The following is a 21,490-nucleotide window of genomic DNA, read 5'->3' as shown; positions in this document are numbered from 1 at the left end:
GTTGTTAGCTATAGCTTGAAATATGGATTGTTGTCACTCCAGACTTCTACAGCCCCTTCTTATGTTAGTTGGCAATTGACCATTAAGATGTCAAGTGAAATACGTTTTCCAAAACAACCTCTTGAAGTATTATGAAAGATAAATTCAAGAGAGTATTATAGAAAGCCTCTCAATACTGTTTTTAATTCTCTTAGTCACTTTGTTGTCCATTCCGAACACAACATTGCCTCATGTTTGAAGCACTTAATTGGCTTCAGCCTAAAACAAGAAGACAATTTCACTGGCTTCAGTCTGTTTTTAAATGTATTTATATTAACTGTCCGCCCTATCTAAAAGAGTTCCTGGTTCATTATTCATCTTCATATTCCCTCAGACATACGCAACATCCCTTCTTCATTGTCCCCAGAATCCATAAAGAAATTGGTCACAGGTCATTCAAATTCAAAGCCCCATCCGATTGGAATAATCTACCCCCTTCTCTTAAATCCATCACCTCCATCCACTGCTTTAAATCAAATCTGTTTTATCATTTAAAAACAAGCTGTTCCTGTTTCTGACATGTGTTAATGTGCTTTTTTGATGCCTTTCTCTTTGTTGATGCTGCCTATTGTCATGGTTTTGTTCAATGGTGGGGTGCTAGGTGGGTCCAGGAGGAGTAAGGGTGAGGGAGAGCTGTCTGTGTTTGTGTATTTGTGTTTGTTGTGATTTACTGTTTTGTGTGTATTAATTTGCTTTGTGTTTTTGTTGGGACCCCCTTGAAAATGAGATGCTGCATCTCAAGGGGCTATCCTATACTAAATAAATTAAAAATAGAAATTAAAGAAAAAGTATTATAGCCTGCCTCCCTGACAGAGTGACATCAGAGAAAAATGGCTGACGTGAATATGATTAATTTAATCCAGGTTAGCAGTAGAAGAAGGTACGATACATCATGACCATGGTGCTGTTCTCCACTTCAGGTAACAGTGCAATAATAACCCTGTGTTATAGTTTCCAAGTATATTTATTCCATGAGGGAAAAACAGATCAGTCAACACTTCATCAGGGTCCAAATTTCAAACCTCCTTCTTTGAGCAACATTTGCGAGGCAGAGGCAGCGAGAGCTGTTGTATCCAAGGTGAGGGGCTGGCAGAGCGGGCTGCTCGGCTAACTAAGTAAGGGTTGTATCCCTCAAACAGAGCCTTCCTCTCTTTAGGACTGGAGAGCTCAACAAGTCTCTCACTGGCTACATGGTTCCTCGCTGCTCTGGAGACGGTCCAGTACACCGAGCGTTCTCCTTTGAACTTGGTGTGGTCATGTTTTGGGGCTGCAAAAGACAAAAGTCATTTTGTCAGATTAAAAAAATTAAACTTTTGATGAGAGACACTGAATGATGGAATGACAGACGTACTAGCGAGTAGCTCTATGTGTGCGGATGCTCTGTAGGGTATATGGGTGATGGGTTCAGGTTTAGATTTGTGGCCAGAACCCTCCAGAATCAGTCTTCTTCTTGGCTGGGCAAGCTGACAAATTCGTGATGTGGGGACTGCAGTCTGTGTCGCTCTGTTCAACTACAAACACAGAGGAGCTTAGTGATTGAAATAATACATTTACTCAAAAAGGGAAAATCTCTTCAGAAGACAAACTAAGGATCAATTGTACAGCTAATGGTGGTGTATGTGTTGGTTTGCCATGCCATAGCATAGGCCTGGAGAGCTGCCCCCTACCTCATGATCAGCTACATACACTTCTCAGGAAATGGTGTCAGTTACTCACAGGGACCAGCAGCAGACGGTCCGGCTGCCACTCAGCTGCAGGCATCCGAGGTTGAGCCAGACTGCACAACCGGTCAGATGCAACAGCCCGCAGAGCCCACTCACTCACCTCCCACGTGGGAGAAAGTCTGGGAGAGAAAAAACACATTGAAAGAAGAGAAGATAGGCAAGAAGATGGGTTAGGGTTAGGGCATGATCAGGGAAGACACAAAGGGGCATACAACTCTCAGGCAAGGGGGAGAGGAAAAAGTGACTAAAATCACAGAAGAAATAAAAAAAGAACTGAGAAGAAAGAAGGAAGGAAGGAAGGAAGGCATGGGGCAGGAAATAAGATACGAGCAAAATACACAAGAAGAGAATATAAATACAGCCAAAAAAAACATTACAGAAAGATTCTATGGATGTATTTTATCAACAACCTTAGATTCAACAAACACGCTGAATGTATATCCTTCCCCCTAAAACAGCCGATTGGATTTAACTATATATGTAAGCTTGCAGGCATTTCTTTCCTGTTTTTGCTCGTGGATGGTGTTTGTTGTGTTTCTTTGTGCCTCATCGCCACCTGTAGATCAGGGGAACAGCATGAAATTGTTGGCAGAAGTGTGAAGTGTTATTTCAGTGGGCATGTACATATGGCAGAGGGAACAGAGCAGGACCGTCTCCTTAAGCTTTTACAGTGTTTATTGTTAAAAAAATCTTTTAACTTACATAATTTTGATATATTCCTAGAATACAACTTACTGGGCTTGTTTTCAGGGATATAATGAGTTAGTAAAATGTCTTAAATGCTAATAAATTATCATGTAAAAAGCTGAAAGTGTCAAATAAAGCCCAAGAAAAGTTAATTAAAAAACAAGGAATGTTATAACCCTAAATTAAACAAAAGACTGATATGATCTATAAGTTTGTATTTTCTAGGGTGCAGGAAAAATTCTTAAATCAAAGGCCTGCCTCCATTATAAGCCTGTCTCAAATTAAGGCCGAATCTCTCTGTAGCCAATAGACTACTATTTTGTTTAGAAAAGTATGGGGTTCCAAGTGAGGAACTAAAGAAATATCAAACAGAGTCTGAAAGCAAGCAAAGAATCAGAGAATCTAAAATCTAAAACACATCTTGCATTAGCAACAGAAGAACTCGTCATATTTACGTGACTTGAGTGCAGAACTTTCTATTCCTACACAGCTCCGACCAGCGAGGGGTTAACTCTGCAGGAGGAACAATTGTTCTTTTCATCCAAAACTAGTGAGGGCAGTGTGGTTAAGGTTGTAAAATAGAAGACAACATGTAGAGTACCAGTTTTGGTGATGGACCCAGTCTTCACTGGTGGCAGATGATCCAGCCAATAAACCGAACGACTGTCAAACCAAATAAAAGAGGGATCAGACAAAAGAGAAAGACATTCAGCCAGAGGGAGAGTGATGAATGCTCTGTGAGGTCTACCGGTCTGGATGTCTCAGGTGGTTTGGTTTTGGTTGGGCAAGCTTTTCCGTCCGAGTTGCCATGGAAGCTGATTAGGGGAACAGAGCATATTTGTGCCAAAATTACCCCATTGTAAAACTTAAATGATGATGTCATCAACCTTCACAAAAATGGCAAAGGGCATTGTTGTGTTTTCAACATCTGATATCAAACTAACATCCAGAAGTAAGTGCACTTAACTCTTTGACTACAAGGGTAATCTGTTTATGAAACTCATCAAATTTATGACATTGCAATTTAAATAGACATGAAACAAATAGTTTGTGGATTACACAAAAAAATACACTCAAACTAGAAATGTAAATTAAAGATTTAAGTCCCCCTCTATTACTCATTGTCAGTTCACTTTAACGATGATGTTTGACTATAAAATTAAATTCATCCTCTGAAAAGGAAAGTTTTTGTATGCTCGTCATCTATTAGGTGTCTGCACAAGCAAGAGTGTGCACAGGTACTAGTACTTAAAAGTTGTGCGTAAAATTTTAACCCTCAGCACAGACAGAGACATCTGCAAAGTAAAAGACATTTTTTCCTTTATAAATACAATAATAAACTTATTTGTAAATGTACAGATGCTGTGTATGCTCATATTGAGAGGATTTAAATAATTGTGCTGGCAACTGAATAGATTTTGACTTCAGAAAAAAACACATAAGTTGCTCTTTATTACAAAGCAGTGTGTTTTTATATATTTGAAGGCATTTAGGCTCATTTTAAAACAAGTTCATAAATTAAGTTGGCTTCAGACTCTCCCAATGTAAAGGTATCTTGCTTTTTCCAGATAACCATCAACGCGAATGTAATATCTTTGGTGGTTTGTTCAGCTTGATGGAGTCTGCTATTCAAAAGTAAAAGCTGAGAATAGTCCTGGTATTCTTCAGCAGTACTAAACTGACTAAAATGATCTGCTATCATCGCACACTCAATAAGAAGAACATCTTAAAAGTGCTGTTAAGATAATTCTCTAATCATTTTAAATGCAGTTTACACTTCTATGTTTTTGAACTCCCACAAAAGGCATATTTTAGCACATGAGAGTTGCACCAGATGTTCAAATTATTAGTGTTTCAGTAAGCTAAAAGCAGAAATATTTACCTGTAATGTACCTGTAGTTGCCGACTGTCTCTTTGTGACACTTACACTTGCTGGTTGCTAGGGGATCAGGTGACACTGGTGGGGTACAGAGAACCTAAGATCGTCTATGCTCAAGGAGCATTAGGATGTCCAAATATGTCTTTTGTGCTGCAGTCAGGTCTTTCCAAGTTAATCATAAAAAAGAAGAGAAAGGTGATGAATATCTGTTCATATTTTAGAAGGTGCTGTAACAGTTTCATATCCTTTTTCAGGAAACAAATCCATAAACTTGTAGTCTACACAGGGTAGTTTCGGCAAAAAGGAGCAGAGTGATCACTCTTTGCTCCCGTTCAGACTGACAAAGTTAAACACACAGACCCTTTAAAAACAGACAACACTTTTATTTTCAACACACATTTAAAATCTTATAAAACAGCAAATAACAGTAAATAATCTACCAAAGCTTCTTCAATAATCAAGATCACAAAGCCACAAGCTTTCAAGATAATACTTTAGTTATTACTCTCTACACTAGTATTGCAGGAGCCTGTTGCTGTGTGAAACCAACATCCCTCGTCGGTATGATGCCGTCACTTTGTGTTGCTGAAAGGACATGACGAAACACTGCAGGGCACACAGCTACAGCATCATGGGACAATCACAGGCCTCTTAAACACGGAAACCCAGAGCGAGAAGAAGCCCAGGATTAAACATGTAGTGTTTGGTTGATAGTGTAGCTAACACCTAAAGAACAAGAACATTGTGTTTGCAGCGACAGCACTTTTTAAAACTCCTTTTTCTACTTTCTATATCTAGTTTAAATCCTATTGCCAAATATCAATCGTGTTTTATTTGTTGGGTCACTTTGAAAGGATAAAACTTCCTCGGATAATTGGTACGAACCAAAATAAAATATCACTATTATCCTTAAAGTGACCTGGCAGTACAATCTCTCTCTGCAACACAGTTAGAGAGACAAATCTCCATGCAATATGTTTAATAGTTTACTGTCTCAAGACGCCTTGAGTTTGTTTTGTGTTCTTCAAATACTCAGCTACAAATACTGATATCAATCATCACTGGGTTTCAGGGTCTATGGATTCAGAAAGCAGGGTTTGTAGTGTTGATACTGGTTCACAGGTGAATATTTATGAGGCACTGAGCTCATTAGCTGCCAGGGTAGTTGTTGGGTTTTTGTTAATGGAAAAAAAATGGCACAGAAAAGTCCAATCTCTTGCTAGCAGTGCAGGTAGAGTAGCGAAGAAAAGGCATGAAGGAAAGGAAAGGGACATGTTGAGTATATATTGTATTCAGTAGCACCAGGAGAGAGTATGAGAGTATGAGAGTACGTCAGTGTCAGAGGGTCTGCACTATGACGGGATACAGCAGGGACATGTGCTCGGCTCCTCTGATTGGCAGCTTGTGGGTGGTGTAGTAGTGGATGACCTCAGGGATGGTGGAGAAGGGAGGGCTGTTCTCTCCGAGCACGTAGCGTCCTTCTGCAGACTGAGTGAACTTCATGTGCATGAAGCCCTTGCAGCTCCTGGCAGAGAGAGAAAATCATTATATTTGATGATCTGATGGGACTAAAACTGAACTGTTTTCACATTTACAGAATAAGTCAGAAGATGGTGTGGTTGTACATGGTTGGGGAGCAGAGGGAGGAAAGATGCTCGTGACGGAGTATAAAGCTGCCATCATTGGAGTTTTTTCAGGGTGAAGCAGAGAGGTGTTGAAATGAGCGAGGAAGCTGATCTAAAAGAAACTTGTCACACTATACTGGCAATAAATAAAAGTTGGTACATCTGTATTCTGAGACTTCCAAAACTTGGGATAGGTTCATCAACCGCAACAGAGGACTAAACTTTCGTTGGATACGAGCCAATCGATGTGTTTAGCCACGTGTTTGTTGTTGAAGAAGAGTCCAGATGTGAGGTGAGGAACATTTCTCAGCATGCAGAGGATAACTTGCAAAACAACTGCTTTCAAGATGATTTATTCGAGCTGAAGACACACTTGCAGTAAGACAGAGGGGGTAAAAGCAACACAAATGAATAGACTCGTAAGACAGAGAGAGAACTGATAAGGTATAGAGTTAAGACTGCTCAAATCTGAGGTGTTCTCATTACACAGACCGGCCTTGCTGCAGTCAGATTTTGTTACCTAAGGAGGCAAAACTGTATCTGATTATTTTGGAAACAGCAGAGTCAGTACAACTCCCCTTTAAGAAAGTCAAATGATGTAACAAATTAAGACTGTGGGAGGGGGATATGCATATTTCTGGGATCACAGTTAACAACAAAGCATAAAGAGAATGAGAAGTAGATGGAACATGAGGTTATTATGGGATGCAGCTGGGATTCAGTGTTGAAGAGGGGTGTTTACCTTAGAGACAGGGAGTAGTCGTTTTTGCAGCTCTGGCTGTTTCTCACCAGGTAGGAGTTCTCTTTGCACAAAGTCAGCAGACTCTCAGCCTCCGAGCGGCTCAGGGTGCCGTGATACCACCTGCAAGAAACATGACAACCAAAACTTAAACCTGTGTAGTGCAGTTGTCCAGTTTTTGTTTCAGTGTGGGCTATGATTGGCTGGCCACATGGTTGCAAAATAATGAATAATGACAATGTAAGATTATGTTCCATCTGCATGCTGCTGATCAAAGTAGTTGAAGATTGCTTGAAAGTATAACTGCTTGTAGCTTTCGGACAGCCGCTGAATCATAGTTGAGTTCTGATTAATACAGTGATGCACAAACGTCTGGTGTTGTGCCAAATGGGGGATGTTTTCTCACAGTAAGAGAAACATCTGACTAATCAGAGTGTTTGGCAGGACAATGACAACAATTAACCCCTTCATTACCAAGTAGATATGTTAAAAAAACAGCAACAGAGAAGTTGCAGGAAGCATCGCTTAGCTACAAGCAACAATAACCATCAATGACTGACGTCTGTCTGACTTTGTAAAGTTGACTGCTCAAAAGCAGTCTTCTCACAGTCTTCTTATTTGTGTTTACATGGTAAATGTTTATATAACAGCTACAATTCCAGAGGGAACCATCAAGTTCTTAACAAACTAAGGACTATCACTAAATGTGACTTGTTACTTTAGTCACCTCAGATTCCGAGGTGAAATCCAAAAGGAGTCAGTGCAATAAAATCGGACTGGAGCCAGGGGACACACAAAGCTAGATGCAAATAGAAGAAATACAACCAAGTGCGGTATTGGCTTCATATTTGCTATCCCAGAGGAAATTAAAAACGACATCTGGTTTTTTGAGAAGAACATCAGACAGTCATTTCTTTTATCTTCCTGACTTTCATGATGTCAAACAACAATTAAAGTCCAATTTGTCCCAGAGGTGCTGTGAAATATTTTGACACGTTTTCCCGTGTCACACGCGCACAGAGAAGTAAAGAGATGAAGAGGAAAGATCACAAGTATTCGTTTAAACACAGTTCAGGGATGTGATTGGACGAGAAAGCAGAACCCCAGGGCGCTGGTTTGGCCATGTGGTTAAGTCGCGTTACACATGTACTGAGGCTGTAGTCCTCAAGCGGGCCAGGTTCTATACCAACCTGCAACCCACCTAGACTCACCCCCCCACTCTCTCCCCGTTTCCTGCTCTATCCACTGTCCTATCCTCTCTGAATAAAGGCATAAAAGCCAGCAATATAACTAGACTAATGTGAAATGATGATCTCTTCTGTAAACCACTTAAAAGTTGCATATGTTTACATCATTTTACTTTATTTTAAGCCTGTTTTAGCAATATTTCAACAATGCAGAACTTCTACAGCTGTAGTTAGAATACAAGCAGGGTGGAAAATTTGCTTTTTACCTCATCTGCCATTGGCTAGTGACCTCCACAAATGTACCGCCCCAAAATATTTTTCACCGACCAAAAAAAATGAATCATGCCTTATTTGATTTAAAAGAATTACCATACGTTTTTATTACGAAAATCCAACTTAAGCATCACTTAAAGAATAAAGTTATGTACAGATACAATTAGATTATTGCTATTTTATTAGGTCATACTTCATTTCAAGGTGACTGCTGCATCATCATCTGTCGCCACATCTTCCTTGAAACGCTCTTACGCCGTGCTTTTTCAAGCAAAGGGTTTGAATAGAACTCCAGTAGCTGACGTCACGCCATTCCCGACGTACCAAATCACAACACAAGTACAGCGCGCTACGAGGGTCAAAACAGCCTGACAGTCGGCAGAAATGGGCGAAAGTATGAAAACGAAACCTCACATGCAATACTAAATTTTCTATCGGCCACTGGCGGGTGTGTGTTTTTGTTTTACACAGCAAACTTTTTTTTTTTCCTGCCATTGGCGCTTGGCGGGTTTAATTTTACGCCATGCATACAAGTAAGCTATGTGGAATTAAATAGTTCTGTGTAATATGACTGGCCTTATTGAATCTGGACTAATCCCATCCCTGATAGTTATAAACTGAAGAGGTATTTACATTTAAATAGTTATTTTCTATACTTATGTCTGCTTGTTCAGTGGCTTCACAGTTTTTGCTGAAAAAAGAATGAAGTCCAAAGTGTTTCAAAGTAGAGTTAAAATTCTTCAAAACAAACTGAAAAAAATCTTCAGTTGTGTGTTTAAGATAAGATAAGAGATTCCTTTACTCGTCCCACACGGGGAAATTCAAGATTTTAGTTCTTACAGTTTCAAAATGGTTCACTTTGTTTGGACTAGTTTTTATGTTTTTACTCTACACAGAGGCAACACAATCTCATTTTGAAGATAATCAAATCATTCGGAAATGTGAAGTTTAAATTTTCCTTCAAGATGATGATGTCTCTAATCTCATGAGACAAATCTTTCCGAAACATTGGCACAATATGTCAACACTGCAAATGTCCACTTACACTTGTCTCTCCAGTGCTAGACATGGATCCACTCTTTCTCCCAGGAGAGGAGGAGTGTCACCAACCAGGCGCAGTGTTGACGAGTCACTTGAGGAAGATGTAGTGCCTAACTTGGCGAGCCTGGCTTGCTCCGTCTGAGCTCTTGAACGTTCCCTTTCTGCCCCCTCAAACTGAACTACAGTCAGGTAGAGATGTAAAAAAAAAAACATTTAGTTTTTTAAAAAAAAGCATTTGAGACTTATTTGAACTGCACATATTGAGGCTGTTTACCTGCTAAAGCTTTGGAGATGTTGTCCTTCTTCCACTCCCAGGGCTGGTCGTATTCATCAGCCGGCCTCTCATCATCCTGAGGCAGTCTGCTCTCCCTGCTGTCTATCAGGGCCAGTCCTCCCTCAACCCTCTGAGTTTGTTGTTGTTGTACTGATGGAGCAGATCGATGGTGGTGACGAGTTCTCTCCTCGTATGGGTTATCATATAATTGACCACCATCTCCACCCCCAACCCCGGATCTGTTAATCATCACGCTGTGCTGCAGTTCTGTGAAGTAAACAAAGACAATAAATTATTTTACAGAACAAAAAGCCACAGACAACATCAGCCAACTACAACTAACGAAACCTGATGTGTGTAAAAGTCCATTCATATCTGTTTAGAAGTGTTTTAGTTCTTTGTCTGTTTTGTCTTTTGTTGCATCCTGTCAGTTCCAAAGCCTAAATTCCCATCAGGGGAAACAATGTTTTGGCACAGGGGCTGGCTTTCAGCCCGATGATGCTGACTCACATCCTTCCAGTATTTACTCAAGATGAAAGTGAATCTCTTCCAGACAAAATTCTTTACATGATGGCATCCTGTCATTTAACGTGGATAAACATAAAGAGACAGTCACTCACACTCACAGTATTACCCTGTTAATCAGTTAACAATACATTTAAATAAGTTGTTGGGAAATTTAAAAGTCAGTGGGGCTTTAATGAATGATAGTTAACTTACAAGTGAGAGAAAGCAGTCTCAAATCTAACCTGAAATAATCCGCTGGGCCTCAAATGGTTCCATATAGCTGCAGCAGTCTGTTGGTACAGATTTGGGCTCCCAGTTTGATCTGCCTCTAGGGTCTGGACGGACATCAAACGGATCTGAGTAGTCGGTGTCAGCGTCCAAAGCTGCTGGGGCAGATGGGACCACCTTGGTAATGAGAGATTAACAAAGAGCATCCGTCATATGAGAGAGCTGGATACGTAACATACAATGTGGGTACGAAAAATAAAAATGAAAGTGGAGCAGAACATAAATCAAAATATTTCTTACAGGTTCCTCTTGGACAGTCACAGGACTTAGGGGGACTTTACAACGGCCAAACTCCTGAGAGTCCACTTTTATTAGTCTGTGCTTTGGTGACACCACTTTCACCTGGAAGATATCACATGTAAACCCAACTTCAATGTTGAATTCAAAGTCACAGCAATACGAGATGTTTGGGAGGGTAGGAAAAATGACAGCCCTTATTATCAAAGGGTGCATTCATCTAGTGCAGCAGTATAACCAATGAATTAAATGAAGACACTTTGTGAACATGCATGACTGTAAAACATGGATGTCATACCTCCACACCATTAGGCAGCACTGAACCAAATGCAGGGAAAGAGGGAAGGCTCACTGTGGCACTACAGGAGCTGAAACCTCCATTCTGATGCTCCTTATCAGAGTGCTGGTACGGGTCCTCAAAATCTAGCTCCTTCTGAGCTCTGTAGGCCCTCAATATCTCGCTCTCGGTGTAGTCTGGCCTCGGGGGCTGAGGAGGGTCACGCCTGCTGCCTAGGTTTAGATAATCCTTCAGCCACTTTGCCATGGATCTGGAAATTAAACGGCAGACACATGAGGATGAGATAAAGAACAATAAAATCCTTCAGATTCACCATTGTAAGAAGTTTTCAAAATAATTACATTAGCCATTTAAGTTATTCTAAATCAGAATGTATGTCCCAGTACACTTGATTTAAACAGAAGAAGGAGGAGGAGGAGGAGGAGGAGGAGGAGAAGAAGAAGAAGAAGAAGAAGAAGAAGAAGAAGAAGAAGAAGAAGAAGAAGAAGAAGAAGAAGAAGAAGAAGAAGAAGAAGAAGAAGAAGGAGGAGGAGGAGGAGGAGAAGAAGGAGAAGCAGGAAGAGGAGGGGGAGGAGGAGGAGAAGGAGAAGAAGAAGAAGCAGGAAGAGGAGGAGGAGAAGAAGGAGCAGGAGGAGGAGAAGAAGGAGGAGAAGTAGGAGAAAAAGGAGGAGGAGGAGGAGGAGGAGAAGTAGGAGAAAAAGGAGAAGGAGGAGGAGGAGGAGAAGAAGAAGAAGTAGGAGAAGAAGGAGATAGATGAGGAGGAGGAGGAGAAGTTGGAGAAGGAGGAGAAGGAGAAGGAGAAGAAGAAGGAGGAGGAGAAGAAAACACAGATTGCATTAATGTTACCTGCCAAATGTCGACACTATTACCTTGAATAGTCCTATACAATTTTCATTTCATTTCATTTCATTCATTTTAATTCAGGCTAGTAGTTTTTCTGTGTAAGTTTGCAGATAATAATCTAGCTGCAGTAATTCAATCTCTTATTATATTAAGTAGACCGTGCCTCTATCTATCAACAGGTCCAGCAAACGCAGTATTTCCAGCATCGCATTATAAAAACTGGTCTAGTGAAGCTTAGTGAAGGACTCGGTAATCACTGAAGTTCAAACTAGTCCGCCTGCTCTGTTAGAAAATGACTGGAAACATTGACAATAGCTTTTGTTAGTTAGCACTGAGGGGGAGAATTGGAGGCTCATTCTCACAAGTATATTAAACATCTTCAAAGCCATCAGCGCCATATTAAGTAACACACGATCCTTTATCTCTGTAGTTTCTTTCATTCAGAATAAGTAGAAGGTTTGGTTTGTGTGAGTCGAAGGATTCATGGTCACCGCTGTGTCAACAGAAGCTCAGTTAGCTGAGTTAGCTTGTCGTATCGTTACTTCTCTGAACTCACCCTCTCTCTTTCTTGACATTGACGGCTTCCCGGCCCAGTTATGTCTTCCTGGCTCCCATCCAGCAAACCGTGTTAGCGTTAGTGTCGGGCCTGAATATAAACCATTGTTGTCCGTGAAATCCGTCCAGCTTCTGAGCCAAGCGGGTCAGGCAGCTAATGTTAGCTGGACCAGTCCAGACCATGGAGCAGACCGTGGAGCAGACTGTCTCCGACACAACACTCACTGGCACGGCGGGCGGCCTTAAAGGGGAGGATTATTAGTGAGCTGTTTTTGTTCTGCCGACAGTAAAGCTCTGGATGTTCTGCTGGCATGTTGAATTCGCAGATGCCATTCTTTCACCAATGCATATCCTATAATGTAACATAAATTATAATGTTGAAAAAGTCAAAAGAAGTCCACTACTGTGTTTTAAACTTTCAGCACTTGTTTATGGCTGTTTATTTATAAGTAAGTAAGTAAGTAAGTAAGGATTTATCTATAGAGCACCTCTCAAGAACAGAGGTCACAAGGTGTTTTACAACAACAATTAAATTAAATTAAAATGCAATACAGCGATTGCAAATAAATACAAAAACATGACATAAAAACAGACAGATTAAACAAAGGCAGATAGTTCTTCAACTGCTTTTTGAACATGTCCACAGTGTCCACAGTTCTCAGTTCCAGAGGGAGACTGTTCCAGAGTTTAGGACCAACAACCTGGAAAACACAGTCTCCTTTAGTTTTTAACCTGGTACGAGGCGCAATCAATAAATCCTGATCAGAGGACCTCAGAGTCTTGCTGGAGTTATAAGGCTTCAGCAGCTCCCTGATATAGACTGGAGCCTGACCATTGAGCACTCTGAACATTGAGCATTTTGGACCCCTTGTAGGCAGTTCAGGGATGCATTGCTAAGACATGTAAAGAGAGAATTACAATAATCCAGGCAAGAGGACACAAAAGCATGAATAATGATTTCCAGCTCAGCTGTGGACTCAAAAATTCTGAGATTGGCGATATTTCTTAAGTGATAAAAAGAACGAACCAAACTATATACATGCTGGTGCAGGCTAAGGGCCTGGCCCATTTGGACTCCTAAATTACGCAGGGCAGGTTTAACAGCAGGACAAAAACCCAAGGCTTCTCTTCACCTCTGGAACAACACGGTCAGGAGCTGAGATAAGAACTTCAGTCTTATCTGAATTCACCTGAAGGTAATTCTCTGCCATCCAATGCTTTATACAGTCTAGATATCCTCTTATGGTCAAAGTTAATTTATTTTCAAAAATTAAATCCCATCTTTTTGGCCGTCCCAGTTAAGATATAGATATGCTTTCATTACCAATGAAAACCAAACAAGAGGTAAGATTTGAGACTAAAGAACATCAATGATGTGGTGTTACAACAGGTAGGTAATAATGTGATTTCATTGATAACCAGAGCAGCTATGTTTTGATATATGCCTTTTGAGGATGAAAAAATAATCCTTACTGAGAACAAGTTACTATAAAAAAAAGTCTATTAGAGTTGGGAAAATGCGAAATTGATTAAACTGTGGTCGTTTTTTTCCACTTGCTGGTTTCAAGGTCAAGAATGAACATTATTGCCCAAATAATGTAAAGATGACAAACAAACCACAAGTAGATATAAGTATTATTTAAACACCCGTACCATCTAACAGAAATTGATGTATTGTACAGCACATGACATTTATTTTGACCATAAAACTTCTGAGGTCACATTAAAGTCAACAGCCCAAGATATGTAGAATAACAATAAATCAGCACAATGAACTCAGTGTAAAAATCTAACAGATATTATGAGAGATGTAGCAAGATATTAAAGTTAAAATAATTTTAATAAACACATTAAAGACCTGGGAACATTTGTTTCACTGGGTTTTAACCACAGACAATAGAATTCCTGCAAATGACCGCACATTATCACACTGACTTATGAGCACTTTATAGAAATACTTCAAAGGAAAGGTGGATACATTTTTTATGATTTGCATTTCTGTTCAGAATTACCAAAAAGGTCAATGTCATATTCTTCTATGTATATTTTATATAATTGTGTGTCAGCTACAAAAAACAAAATCTGTCCTAATCATCTTCTTTTCATTCGCTGTCATTGCTGTCACTGTCTGAATACGCCCCCAGTAGGCTGAGAGATGACGAGCCATTTTGAATGTTGACAGGCTTGGAGGCATTGTTCGACTCAGAGCAAGACGCCTTTGAATCTGTAAAACAAAAACACTTGTTTCATTAAAATTATGAACAAGCTTTTGATAAAGGATGTGAACAAAGGATAATTCCAAATGCAGCTGCAACAAAAAGGGCTTTCAAGCTGTAGGAGATACTCATGCTCTACCTGTTAGTGCCGAGGCAGCTGTCACTGGACTGGGTTTACTGACTGCTGCTGCTGCAGATGTTGTCTTTTTACGCACAACCAGGGAGCCCAGTGCCCCTCCTCTGCCAAGTGTCCCCACACTCCTCTCCCAGCTCTCCACCTTGGCCCTCTTCACTCCTCCAGATGAAGTACCCTGTTGAACATAAGCCATCCATTTTCAACCTCAGGTTTCTTTAAGGCCATGTGAGAAACATACAATTTTAGCTGTAATGTCAGCTGGGACGTAGTTAAATGTGATATTAGCTGTTGCCTGATTTCCCCACAGATTTTTCTGTTCACATTGTTTGAGTTACAGATCAATCTGAAGGCAGTGAAATGATAATGCTTGTCAGGTGGCTTACGTTCACGTTACTGGAAAACAGCAGTGTGTCATTACGGGCATTTGAGCTTCCCATCCTAAGTGTGATGTCAGAGAACAATGGCTGCCTTGTGAATACAATGAATACGGTAAAATAACCTTGAATGTTTTCCTGGATTGTCTTTTAAACCCAATCAGTGGAGAGGAAATGAACAAACTTTATTCAGTGTGGGCATTCACTCATACCTGTGCCTCTGTGGGTTTGTCAGTAGTGAGGACGTCTGTTGGTTTATCAGTAAAGGCCGTCTTTGACTGCGAGCTGCTCCTATCTTCCTCCTCTTCCTCTGAGTCAGAGTCTGAGTCTCTGAGTCTTTTCACAAGGGCACGATCCAACATCTCTCTGTGAAACAATCAGCACATTCAGATTTAATTGGGTTTTAATGACTGTTGCTCAGAGTTCCCATCGACAATCAAAAGAATTCAAAGATGGAAATTAAATTTTCCACATAGCTGCACCATCAGTTGTCCAGTCTTTGCATGGCAGTTCTTATTTATCCATATAAACATACATTTTACTCATCTATTTTAACAAACCAAAGTCTGTTTAAACCTTTTCCACTCACTTTGTCTCTTGCTCATCCTCTTCTTTCTCTCTTTCCTTCTCTTTCTTCTCAAGCTCTCTGTATCGCCCGATCATTCCCTCAAAGTCCACCTGAGCCTGCCTCTGGTTCAGCTCCTTCAGCTCCTGCAAGTTCTCCAAAACTTCCATCTCCATCTTGGAGTCTTTTGTGCGGTTCTCCAACACCTGGTAGAGGATTGTGAAAATCATCCACTGATCACTCAAAGATAAGAATGAAAAATAACAGACACTGAATTAAATCTACAACACAAACCTTCATGGGGTTGTTCAGTTCCTCTTCTTCCCTCTCCAGTTGGATTCTCTTCTCCTCCTCCTCGATCAGTTTCTCAGCCTGGAAGTTTCTTGTTGCACCATGCTCCATCGCGTAGTCTGTGTTCTCTGGGTCAGTCTGTTGTCACAACATGAGATATGAAAGTTAGTTAAATAAATGTGAAGGTCTTTTTTTATTTAACCTCCCAGTAACCACCTGAAATGCTTATCTCTGTGATGATCAGAGTATGAAATGCTCTCACCTTGAATGTAATCTCAGCAAGACATCGGGTACATTTGATGTAGAAACGGAAGATGGGCAGTCCCATGTAGAGCTCATTCTGAACAGTCTCTTTGCGGGCATTGAACTTCTTCCCCTTGTAGATGTACTCGCCACACGTTTTACACCTGCAAACAATCAGAGACACATCGCTGATGAAACCATCGCAACAGAACTCATTGATGGAGGCCTGACTGAACAACCTAACACATTATCAAAAGACATCATTTACTTGTTTGGTTTTATTACCTAGAGGAGTTAAATACATGGTTCTGATTGGTCAATACTTCAGCAACTGTTTCTTATTCACAGACAAACCAAAACACCTCCAAGTCGTGCTTTGGTATAGAGACACCTAGTCAGTCCAACACAGCACCTCAGGACATCCCAAGAGTAGCAGATTTCATTCTTTACCTCTCTCTCTCTTCCTCTCCTCCTCTAACTATATTTCTATTCAAACATGTAAGTAACTATACAAGCTTCTTAATCTATAATGAAAACAACCACACTACAACTTTTTGAGACTGACCTCTTTACCCCTGAATGATAACTAAACCATCTGTTGTGTGGCTAGGGTTGCTAACTGTCCCATATTAGCCGGGACACCCGTTTATTGGGCTAAATTGGTTTGTTTCAGACAGGACCTCAATTGTCCCATATATTGACTATTAACTATATTAACTCTTGTAAATACAGCAGACTGCACAGTACAGATCCAAGATCAGATAAAAAGGCAGTGGCAGATCATGTGCCAATCACACCGTCTGTCATCCAATCACAGAGGATTTTCTCTCTGATGGCCATTAAATGGTCAGTCTCAAGAAACAGATACAGCACAGAGCTGATCAAAAATGAACTTCAAATATCTGTAAACTGTGACTTGTCATGTAAGGACTTCTCTCTGGTTGTGCATAAAGACAAAAGACTGCTCGAGTCAGTCAAGAGCAGCAAAAAGTATCCATGGACAAAGTATATTTGGGCTTAATTTTTCTTTTCCCTGTTTTTTTTTAATGTAAAGAGCCAAATTGTGTTTTCTTTGAGGTTTATTCATATGAGGTTACATAATGATTCAGTAAGGATTAAAGGGAATATACACACTTTCTGCTTTTCCAGTTGAATCAGAATATGAGAATTCACACATCATGCTCACACCACCATGGCACCGTGCACCTGTCCCTTATTTAGTAGTGAGAAAGTTGGCATCCCTATGTGTGGCAGTGAAAGAAAGTAGATGAAAGGTGAGAGAGCAGGGTTTGATCACACACACACACCTCATGTTGAAGGGCGCCATCAATCTGACCACATACTGACGGTCTTTGGGGAGTTTGAGTTTCGGGATTTTGGATGGATCGAAATCCGGGGGGTAGTATTTCTGTGGACGACAAGACAAAACACAAATCAGCGTTGATGAACAGCCTGAACTCGCACTGGACTGACTGTAAAGCATGTATTTGTAGTATTGTAGTACAATGTTACAACAGCAACTTCACTGATACATAATGCACTGTATACTGTTGTACGTTGTTTGGATTCTCGGCTCACACAATATTTGACACTGCAAACACACACACACAAGAAGCGTAAGGATACTCACGTTTAATACTTTTCTTTCAGACATTGTTGCTTTTGCTACAAACCTTACGCAGAGTGTGAGACTTTGGAATAAATGTACTGGAAGCTAACAACAGTACACTGCTAGCTAGCTGCTCGTAAGCTGTGCACTTCCGGGGGTCTGGTTATCGTTTCCGGTGCGTCACCAGTGCTTAAAATAATCCTGCTGCCCCCTGGCGGACGGAGTGAGTACTTCAATAAAGAAAAAAATACATAGCAAGGCAATAATTGAATGAGAAGATGGGACAGAACAACAAAAGTAAGCTTCCATGTGTTTGTATATTAATACTTGTATTATTGTTTCTTTTTGTAAATGTATTGAACAGATAGTTTTAGATGTATTGTGGACCATTTGGTTTCAGATTATTGCTCATTTCTTTCTTGTCTTTTAACCAGACCTTAAATACACTGCAAACTCAAAATCTTACTAAGTGAAATTGTCTAATTTTTAGTCAAAATGTCATATCTCACTTGATTTAAGATAAATTTACTTAACAAGAAACATTTGAGCAAGATAGAGGGACTTGTTTTAAGACAATGCATCTTAAATATCTTGTTAAGTCAAACAATCTTGAAATGATCTTGTTTTGAGTTGTAATTTCGAAAAAACAAGGTTTATTTTACATTTCAGACATTTTTCAAGCTGAGATCTTATTTGTAGAAGACGGATAATCTTGATTTAAGACAAACCCTTTACTTGATTTAAGGAAATGCGTTTTATTGGACAATCTATCAGAAAACAGCTCCATTGATAAAGAAGAAGAAGAAAGAAAAGTTGTTTTTTTAAGGGTGGGTTAAAGTTTCAAGGCACTGTTTCTTCTAAATTAGATAAGAATATACATCCTCATACTACATGCACACAATGAAACACCTACTTTTGAGCATAGCTGGCTTATCCTAAACATTTTCCCGTTGTGGGATGAATAAAGGATTATTTTATCTTATCTTAAGCATGGCCCCAAAAGGATGATGCGAATAGCCAACCATGTTTGGTCTCTGACAGGGTTGGTGTGTAAATAAAAGTTCCCCAACCCCACACACAGAGAACATGAGGCGGTTACGGGTATTCCTACAAAAAGAAATTGGATCCTGGTTACAGATTGGTGTCAATGTGGGTTAACCTGAGGTCTGATTGCACCTTTATTGAACATTGGTGACAGGAGAAGAAAGAAGAATGGGTTAGCTTCAACACATGGGAGGGAGTGTTCCGAATTACCTTGACAACAATTAAAAGTATTGAATTTACTTTCAATATGACGTTATAGTGCAATGTTTTTTATTTGGATTTCACAGATTCAAAGTTCCAAATCTAAATTTAGCACCAGTGAGTGGGACATACAGTGTGTTTACCTGAAGAGGCTATCATTGAAGGAAAATGAGTTTGATCCCCATAAGCCACCAGTTTACTTTCTCAAATATGTTTTATGAAATGTAAATTCACCTTTAACCCTCTTTCATCTCATCCTATTAGGTCCCTTCCTGTGATCATCCAAATATACAAAGGTGCTGATCGGCGTCCCCTGTTTCATTAATATTTCAAAGGTTTTCTGATGTCAGTAAAGCACCTTTAAAGAGGGGGGATCTCAGTCCTGGAGACCTTCAAACCCCTCCACACGTCCAGTGAGCCTCTGTTGACTTCCCCACTGAGAAGGACTCCTCCTGTTCGTGTTTCAGCACCATGGTCAGCGCTCGTGCTCTCCTCCTCGCGGCCTCCTGCTGCTGCGCCTTCCTGTGGCTCGCTCGTGCAGAGGACTCCTCTCTGGAGACACGATCGTTGGATTTCTCTCTGAAGACTCAGCAGGAGAAAGAACTGGTGAGATACTTTATGAAAATAAATCGTGCAATATTTGAAATGTTGAAGAAACTGAGTCTCTTAAAAAAATGAAAACAAAAGATAAGTATTGATTTTCACTGTTTGAGTTGGTTAAATTAAACTTTTTGCTATTTTCTTAACAGATTGACGCATTGCAAGAAGTTTTGGAGAAGTTGAGAAGCAAAGAGATGCCATCTGAGAAAAAGCTTGGCTGGTTGCCTTCGGTATGTACGCCACATTTTTTTTTATAGATTCACCCTCTCTTAGTATTAAACCCAGAAATATCCTATAGTGTTAAAAGCAGTTTTGTGGGAAGAATTTTCGGTCTGGATCATAAGAGACAACATTTATTTCGTTTCTTTAATTTCCTATTTAAAGGTACACATACATTTCAGGCTACTGCTGGGGCTTTGGAAGCCTTCTCCCGACCCTTGAATTTTATTTTAAAAAACTGCCAATTACCTTTATCTTCATACATTCCTCTGTTTTATGTTTTTCAGTGTGACGCTGGAGAGCCGTGCGCAGTGCGTAAAGGCGCGCGTATTGGCACGCTGTGCAGCTGTCCCCGGGGGACTTCCTGCAACTTCTATGTTCTCAAATGCTTGTGAAGAAAGAGGAAAACAGAAATACAGGAAAACGGAGGAGAGTATTCAGGGTATTGGAGTGACTGTTGTTAGTTGTTAGACTGTTAAAATAAAAACGCCATGTAAAGTGTGATTTTCTTTTATAAACCTGGGCTGGAAAATGTTAAAATGTAGGTTATGTGTAGACTTTATGATCTGAGTTATCCATCTTGACTTTGTTTTTTTTCTTCATAATGTAACTGTTTATGGCACAAAGTTATGAGTGAGAATCCCTGAATGTAATCTTGTCTGAACTTTGTTGTTTTCTTACCGTTTGCTGTTTGTGAACTTTTGCTCGTGAAAAATCATAAATCTATGGTTTCTTAACGGGTCTTAACATCAGATTTTTTTTCATCAATAAATTCACTCAACTTTATTCAAATGTCTCAAGTCCTTTCAATATTGGATATAAAGGCTTCAGGTAGGCTATTTACTTTAATAAATATAAATGAATAAATTAACGCCAAATTGCCTTTTAATAGCTCGATAAATCCAATTCTTAGAAACATCATTTGCTAGCAAAGTGACATTACGTAATTATTAGGCTACATTACAACTTTAAAGGATATGGAGATCTATACTTACTCTGTTAAATTATTAGTGTTAACTGATCATTTAAGGTACTTGGATTATTCTATTCATACCACAAACACAAACAGGCTTAAGTGCCGTCAATAAAACTGATATAGGCTGGATCTGAGTCTTTGGTTTATTTATCGATATGATAATTAATATAAAAGTAATTAGAAATGTAATCTAACGAAAAAAAAACACATTTTATTAAATTTTAAAAGCTTGCATGTTTTTAACTTTTCATAATTTTATCTTTATTTTTAAAATAATTGTACGTGGTGGTGTTGAACAACACTGAGCATTGTAAAGGCGTCGCTCTGGGGTTGAATTGATATGCATTTTTTGTCACAGTTTTTACCGACCAATGATCAACAAATGAATGGAGAATATCAGGAGGGAACTGTTGAACCACTTGACGCTATAATATAAGAATAATGTGAATCTCAAACAATAAGCTGTATAAGATACACAGAGGGACACGTTTTGCTTTATACTGTACGCACTATACTTATGTTGCCCTACATTTTCTTCCTTGTACAAACAAACACAGGCCTAAGTTTACACTGATTTTCGTATCATTTTGGGAGAAGGACTTTTACTTTGACAGTATTATTATTGTGTGGTTAGCAGTACTTAGAGGATCTGATTTCTTCCCTTACCTCTGAACACCAATAAAGACAAATATATTGATTCCTTTTGCCTCGTGTTATCAATAATTCAGCCTCTTCCTACACATCCACTAATGTACGGCTGCATTCCTGCACAGCAGCTGTCATCTCTGTGCAATAAGAAAGAGGCGCTGCTGTCAGCCTT

The 21,490-nt window shown here is 39.7% G+C and overlaps 4 protein-coding genes across 9 annotated transcripts; 1 reads left to right on the top strand and 3 right to left on the bottom strand.

Moving 5' to 3' along the window:
* Positions 1-984: 984 nt before the first annotated feature.
* On the bottom strand, positions 985-4,601 carry theg (theg spermatid protein). 2 transcript variants are annotated; one of them, XM_034674996.1, is made up of 7 exons: positions 4,333-4,601; positions 3,199-3,265; positions 3,052-3,113; positions 2,906-2,963; positions 1,756-1,882; positions 1,391-1,550; positions 985-1,306 (listed from the first exon to the last, which is right to left on the bottom strand). In XM_034674996.1, the coding sequence occupies exons 2-7, from the start codon at positions 3,258-3,260 to the stop codon at positions 1,056-1,058; spliced, it is 720 nt and encodes a 239-aa protein (XP_034530887.1). In that variant the 5' UTR covers positions 3,261-3,265; positions 4,333-4,601; the 3' UTR covers positions 985-1,055. The 2 variants fall into 2 exon arrangements, with proteins under 2 accessions (XP_034530887.1, XP_034530888.1); XM_034674997.1 differs by having other exon boundaries at positions 4,378-4,601.
* Positions 4,602-4,691: 90 nt separating this feature from the next.
* On the bottom strand, positions 4,692-12,441 carry shda (Src homology 2 domain containing transforming protein D, a). The gene is made up of 8 exons (XM_034674995.1): positions 12,198-12,441; positions 10,799-11,048; positions 10,504-10,605; positions 10,218-10,380; positions 9,469-9,735; positions 9,199-9,373; positions 6,697-6,816; positions 4,692-5,854 (listed from the first exon to the last, which is right to left on the bottom strand). The coding sequence occupies exons 2-8, from the start codon at positions 11,042-11,044 to the stop codon at positions 5,668-5,670; spliced, it is 1,260 nt and encodes a 419-aa protein (XP_034530886.1). The 5' UTR covers positions 11,045-11,048; positions 12,198-12,441; the 3' UTR covers positions 4,692-5,667.
* Positions 12,442-13,118: 677 nt separating this feature from the next.
* LOC117806032 (cocaine- and amphetamine-regulated transcript protein-like) lies at positions 13,119-20,480 on the top strand. 5 transcript variants are annotated; one of them, XM_034674693.1, is made up of 4 exons: positions 13,119-13,392; positions 19,211-19,481; positions 19,625-19,705; positions 19,982-20,480. In XM_034674693.1, exons 2-4 carry the CDS (start codon positions 19,347-19,349, stop codon positions 20,087-20,089), a joined length of 324 nt encoding a protein of 107 aa, XP_034530584.1. In that variant the 5' UTR covers positions 13,119-13,392; positions 19,211-19,346; the 3' UTR covers positions 20,090-20,480. The 5 variants fall into 5 exon arrangements, with proteins under 5 accessions (XP_034530584.1, XP_034530582.1, XP_034530583.1 ...); XM_034674691.1 differs by lacking the exon at positions 13,119-13,392 and adding an exon at positions 17,189-17,295 and having other exon boundaries at positions 19,140-19,481; XM_034674692.1 differs by lacking the exon at positions 13,119-13,392 and adding an exon at positions 17,194-17,295.
* yju2 (YJU2 splicing factor homolog) lies at positions 13,820-17,809 on the bottom strand. Its single transcript, XM_034674689.1, has 8 exons — positions 17,652-17,809; positions 17,329-17,429; positions 16,041-16,185; positions 15,782-15,916; positions 15,512-15,693; positions 15,135-15,288; positions 14,552-14,723; positions 13,820-14,420 (listed from the first exon to the last, which is right to left on the bottom strand). Exons 1-8 carry the CDS (start codon positions 17,673-17,675, stop codon positions 14,299-14,301), a joined length of 1,035 nt encoding a protein of 344 aa, XP_034530580.1. The 5' UTR covers positions 17,676-17,809; the 3' UTR covers positions 13,820-14,298.
* Positions 20,481-21,490: the final 1,010 nt, after the last annotated feature.

The sequence above is a fragment of the Notolabrus celidotus genome, chromosome 22, assembly GCF_009762535.1.
Source record: "Notolabrus celidotus isolate fNotCel1 chromosome 22, fNotCel1.pri, whole genome shotgun sequence".
Taxonomy (NCBI): domain Eukaryota; kingdom Metazoa; phylum Chordata; class Actinopteri; order Labriformes; family Labridae; genus Notolabrus; species Notolabrus celidotus.
This window is presented reverse-complemented; position numbering and strand designations above follow the sequence as displayed.

Coding starts and splice junctions, on each gene's coding strand:
- theg (XM_034674996.1), bottom strand. CDS start 3,260: ATGGCAACTCGGACGGAAAAGCTTGCCCAACCAAAACCAAACCACCTG. Junction 3,114..3,198: donor CACCTGAGACATCCAGACCG/GTAGACCTCACA, acceptor TTGGTTTGACAG/TCGTTCGGTTTATTGGCTGG. Junction 1,883..2,905: donor AAGTTCTGCACTCAAGTCAC/GTAAATATGACG, acceptor TTTCTCTCCCAG/ACTTTCTCCCACGTGGGAGG.
- shda (XM_034674995.1), bottom strand. CDS start 11,044: ATGGCAAAGTGGCTGAAGGATTATCTAAACCTAGGCAGCAGGCGTGAC. Junction 10,381..10,503: donor TGACTGTCCAAGAGGAACCT/GTAAGAAATATT, acceptor CTCATTACCAAG/GTGGTCCCATCTGCCCCAGC. Junction 9,374..9,468: donor CATCTCCAAAGCTTTAGCAG/GTAAACAGCCTC, acceptor ACCTGACTGTAG/TTCAGTTTGAGGGGGCAGAA.
- yju2 (XM_034674689.1), bottom strand. CDS start 17,675: ATGTCTGAAAGAAAAGTATTAAAC. Junction 14,724..15,134: donor ACAAACCCACAGAGGCACAG/GTATGAGTGAAT, acceptor TATGTTCAACAG/GGTACTTCATCTGGAGGAGT. Junction 14,421..14,551: donor AGCTGCCTCGGCACTAACAG/GTAGAGCATGAG, acceptor TTTGTTTTACAG/ATTCAAAGGCGTCTTGCTCT.
- LOC117806032 (XM_034674693.1), top strand. CDS start 19,347: ATGGTCAGCGCTCGTGCTCTCCTCCTCGCGGCCTCCTGCTGCTGCGCC. Junction 19,482..19,624: donor CTCAGCAGGAGAAAGAACTG/GTGAGATACTTT, acceptor TTTTCTTAACAG/ATTGACGCATTGCAAGAAGT. Junction 19,706..19,981: donor AGCTTGGCTGGTTGCCTTCG/GTATGTACGCCA, acceptor TATGTTTTTCAG/TGTGACGCTGGAGAGCCGTG.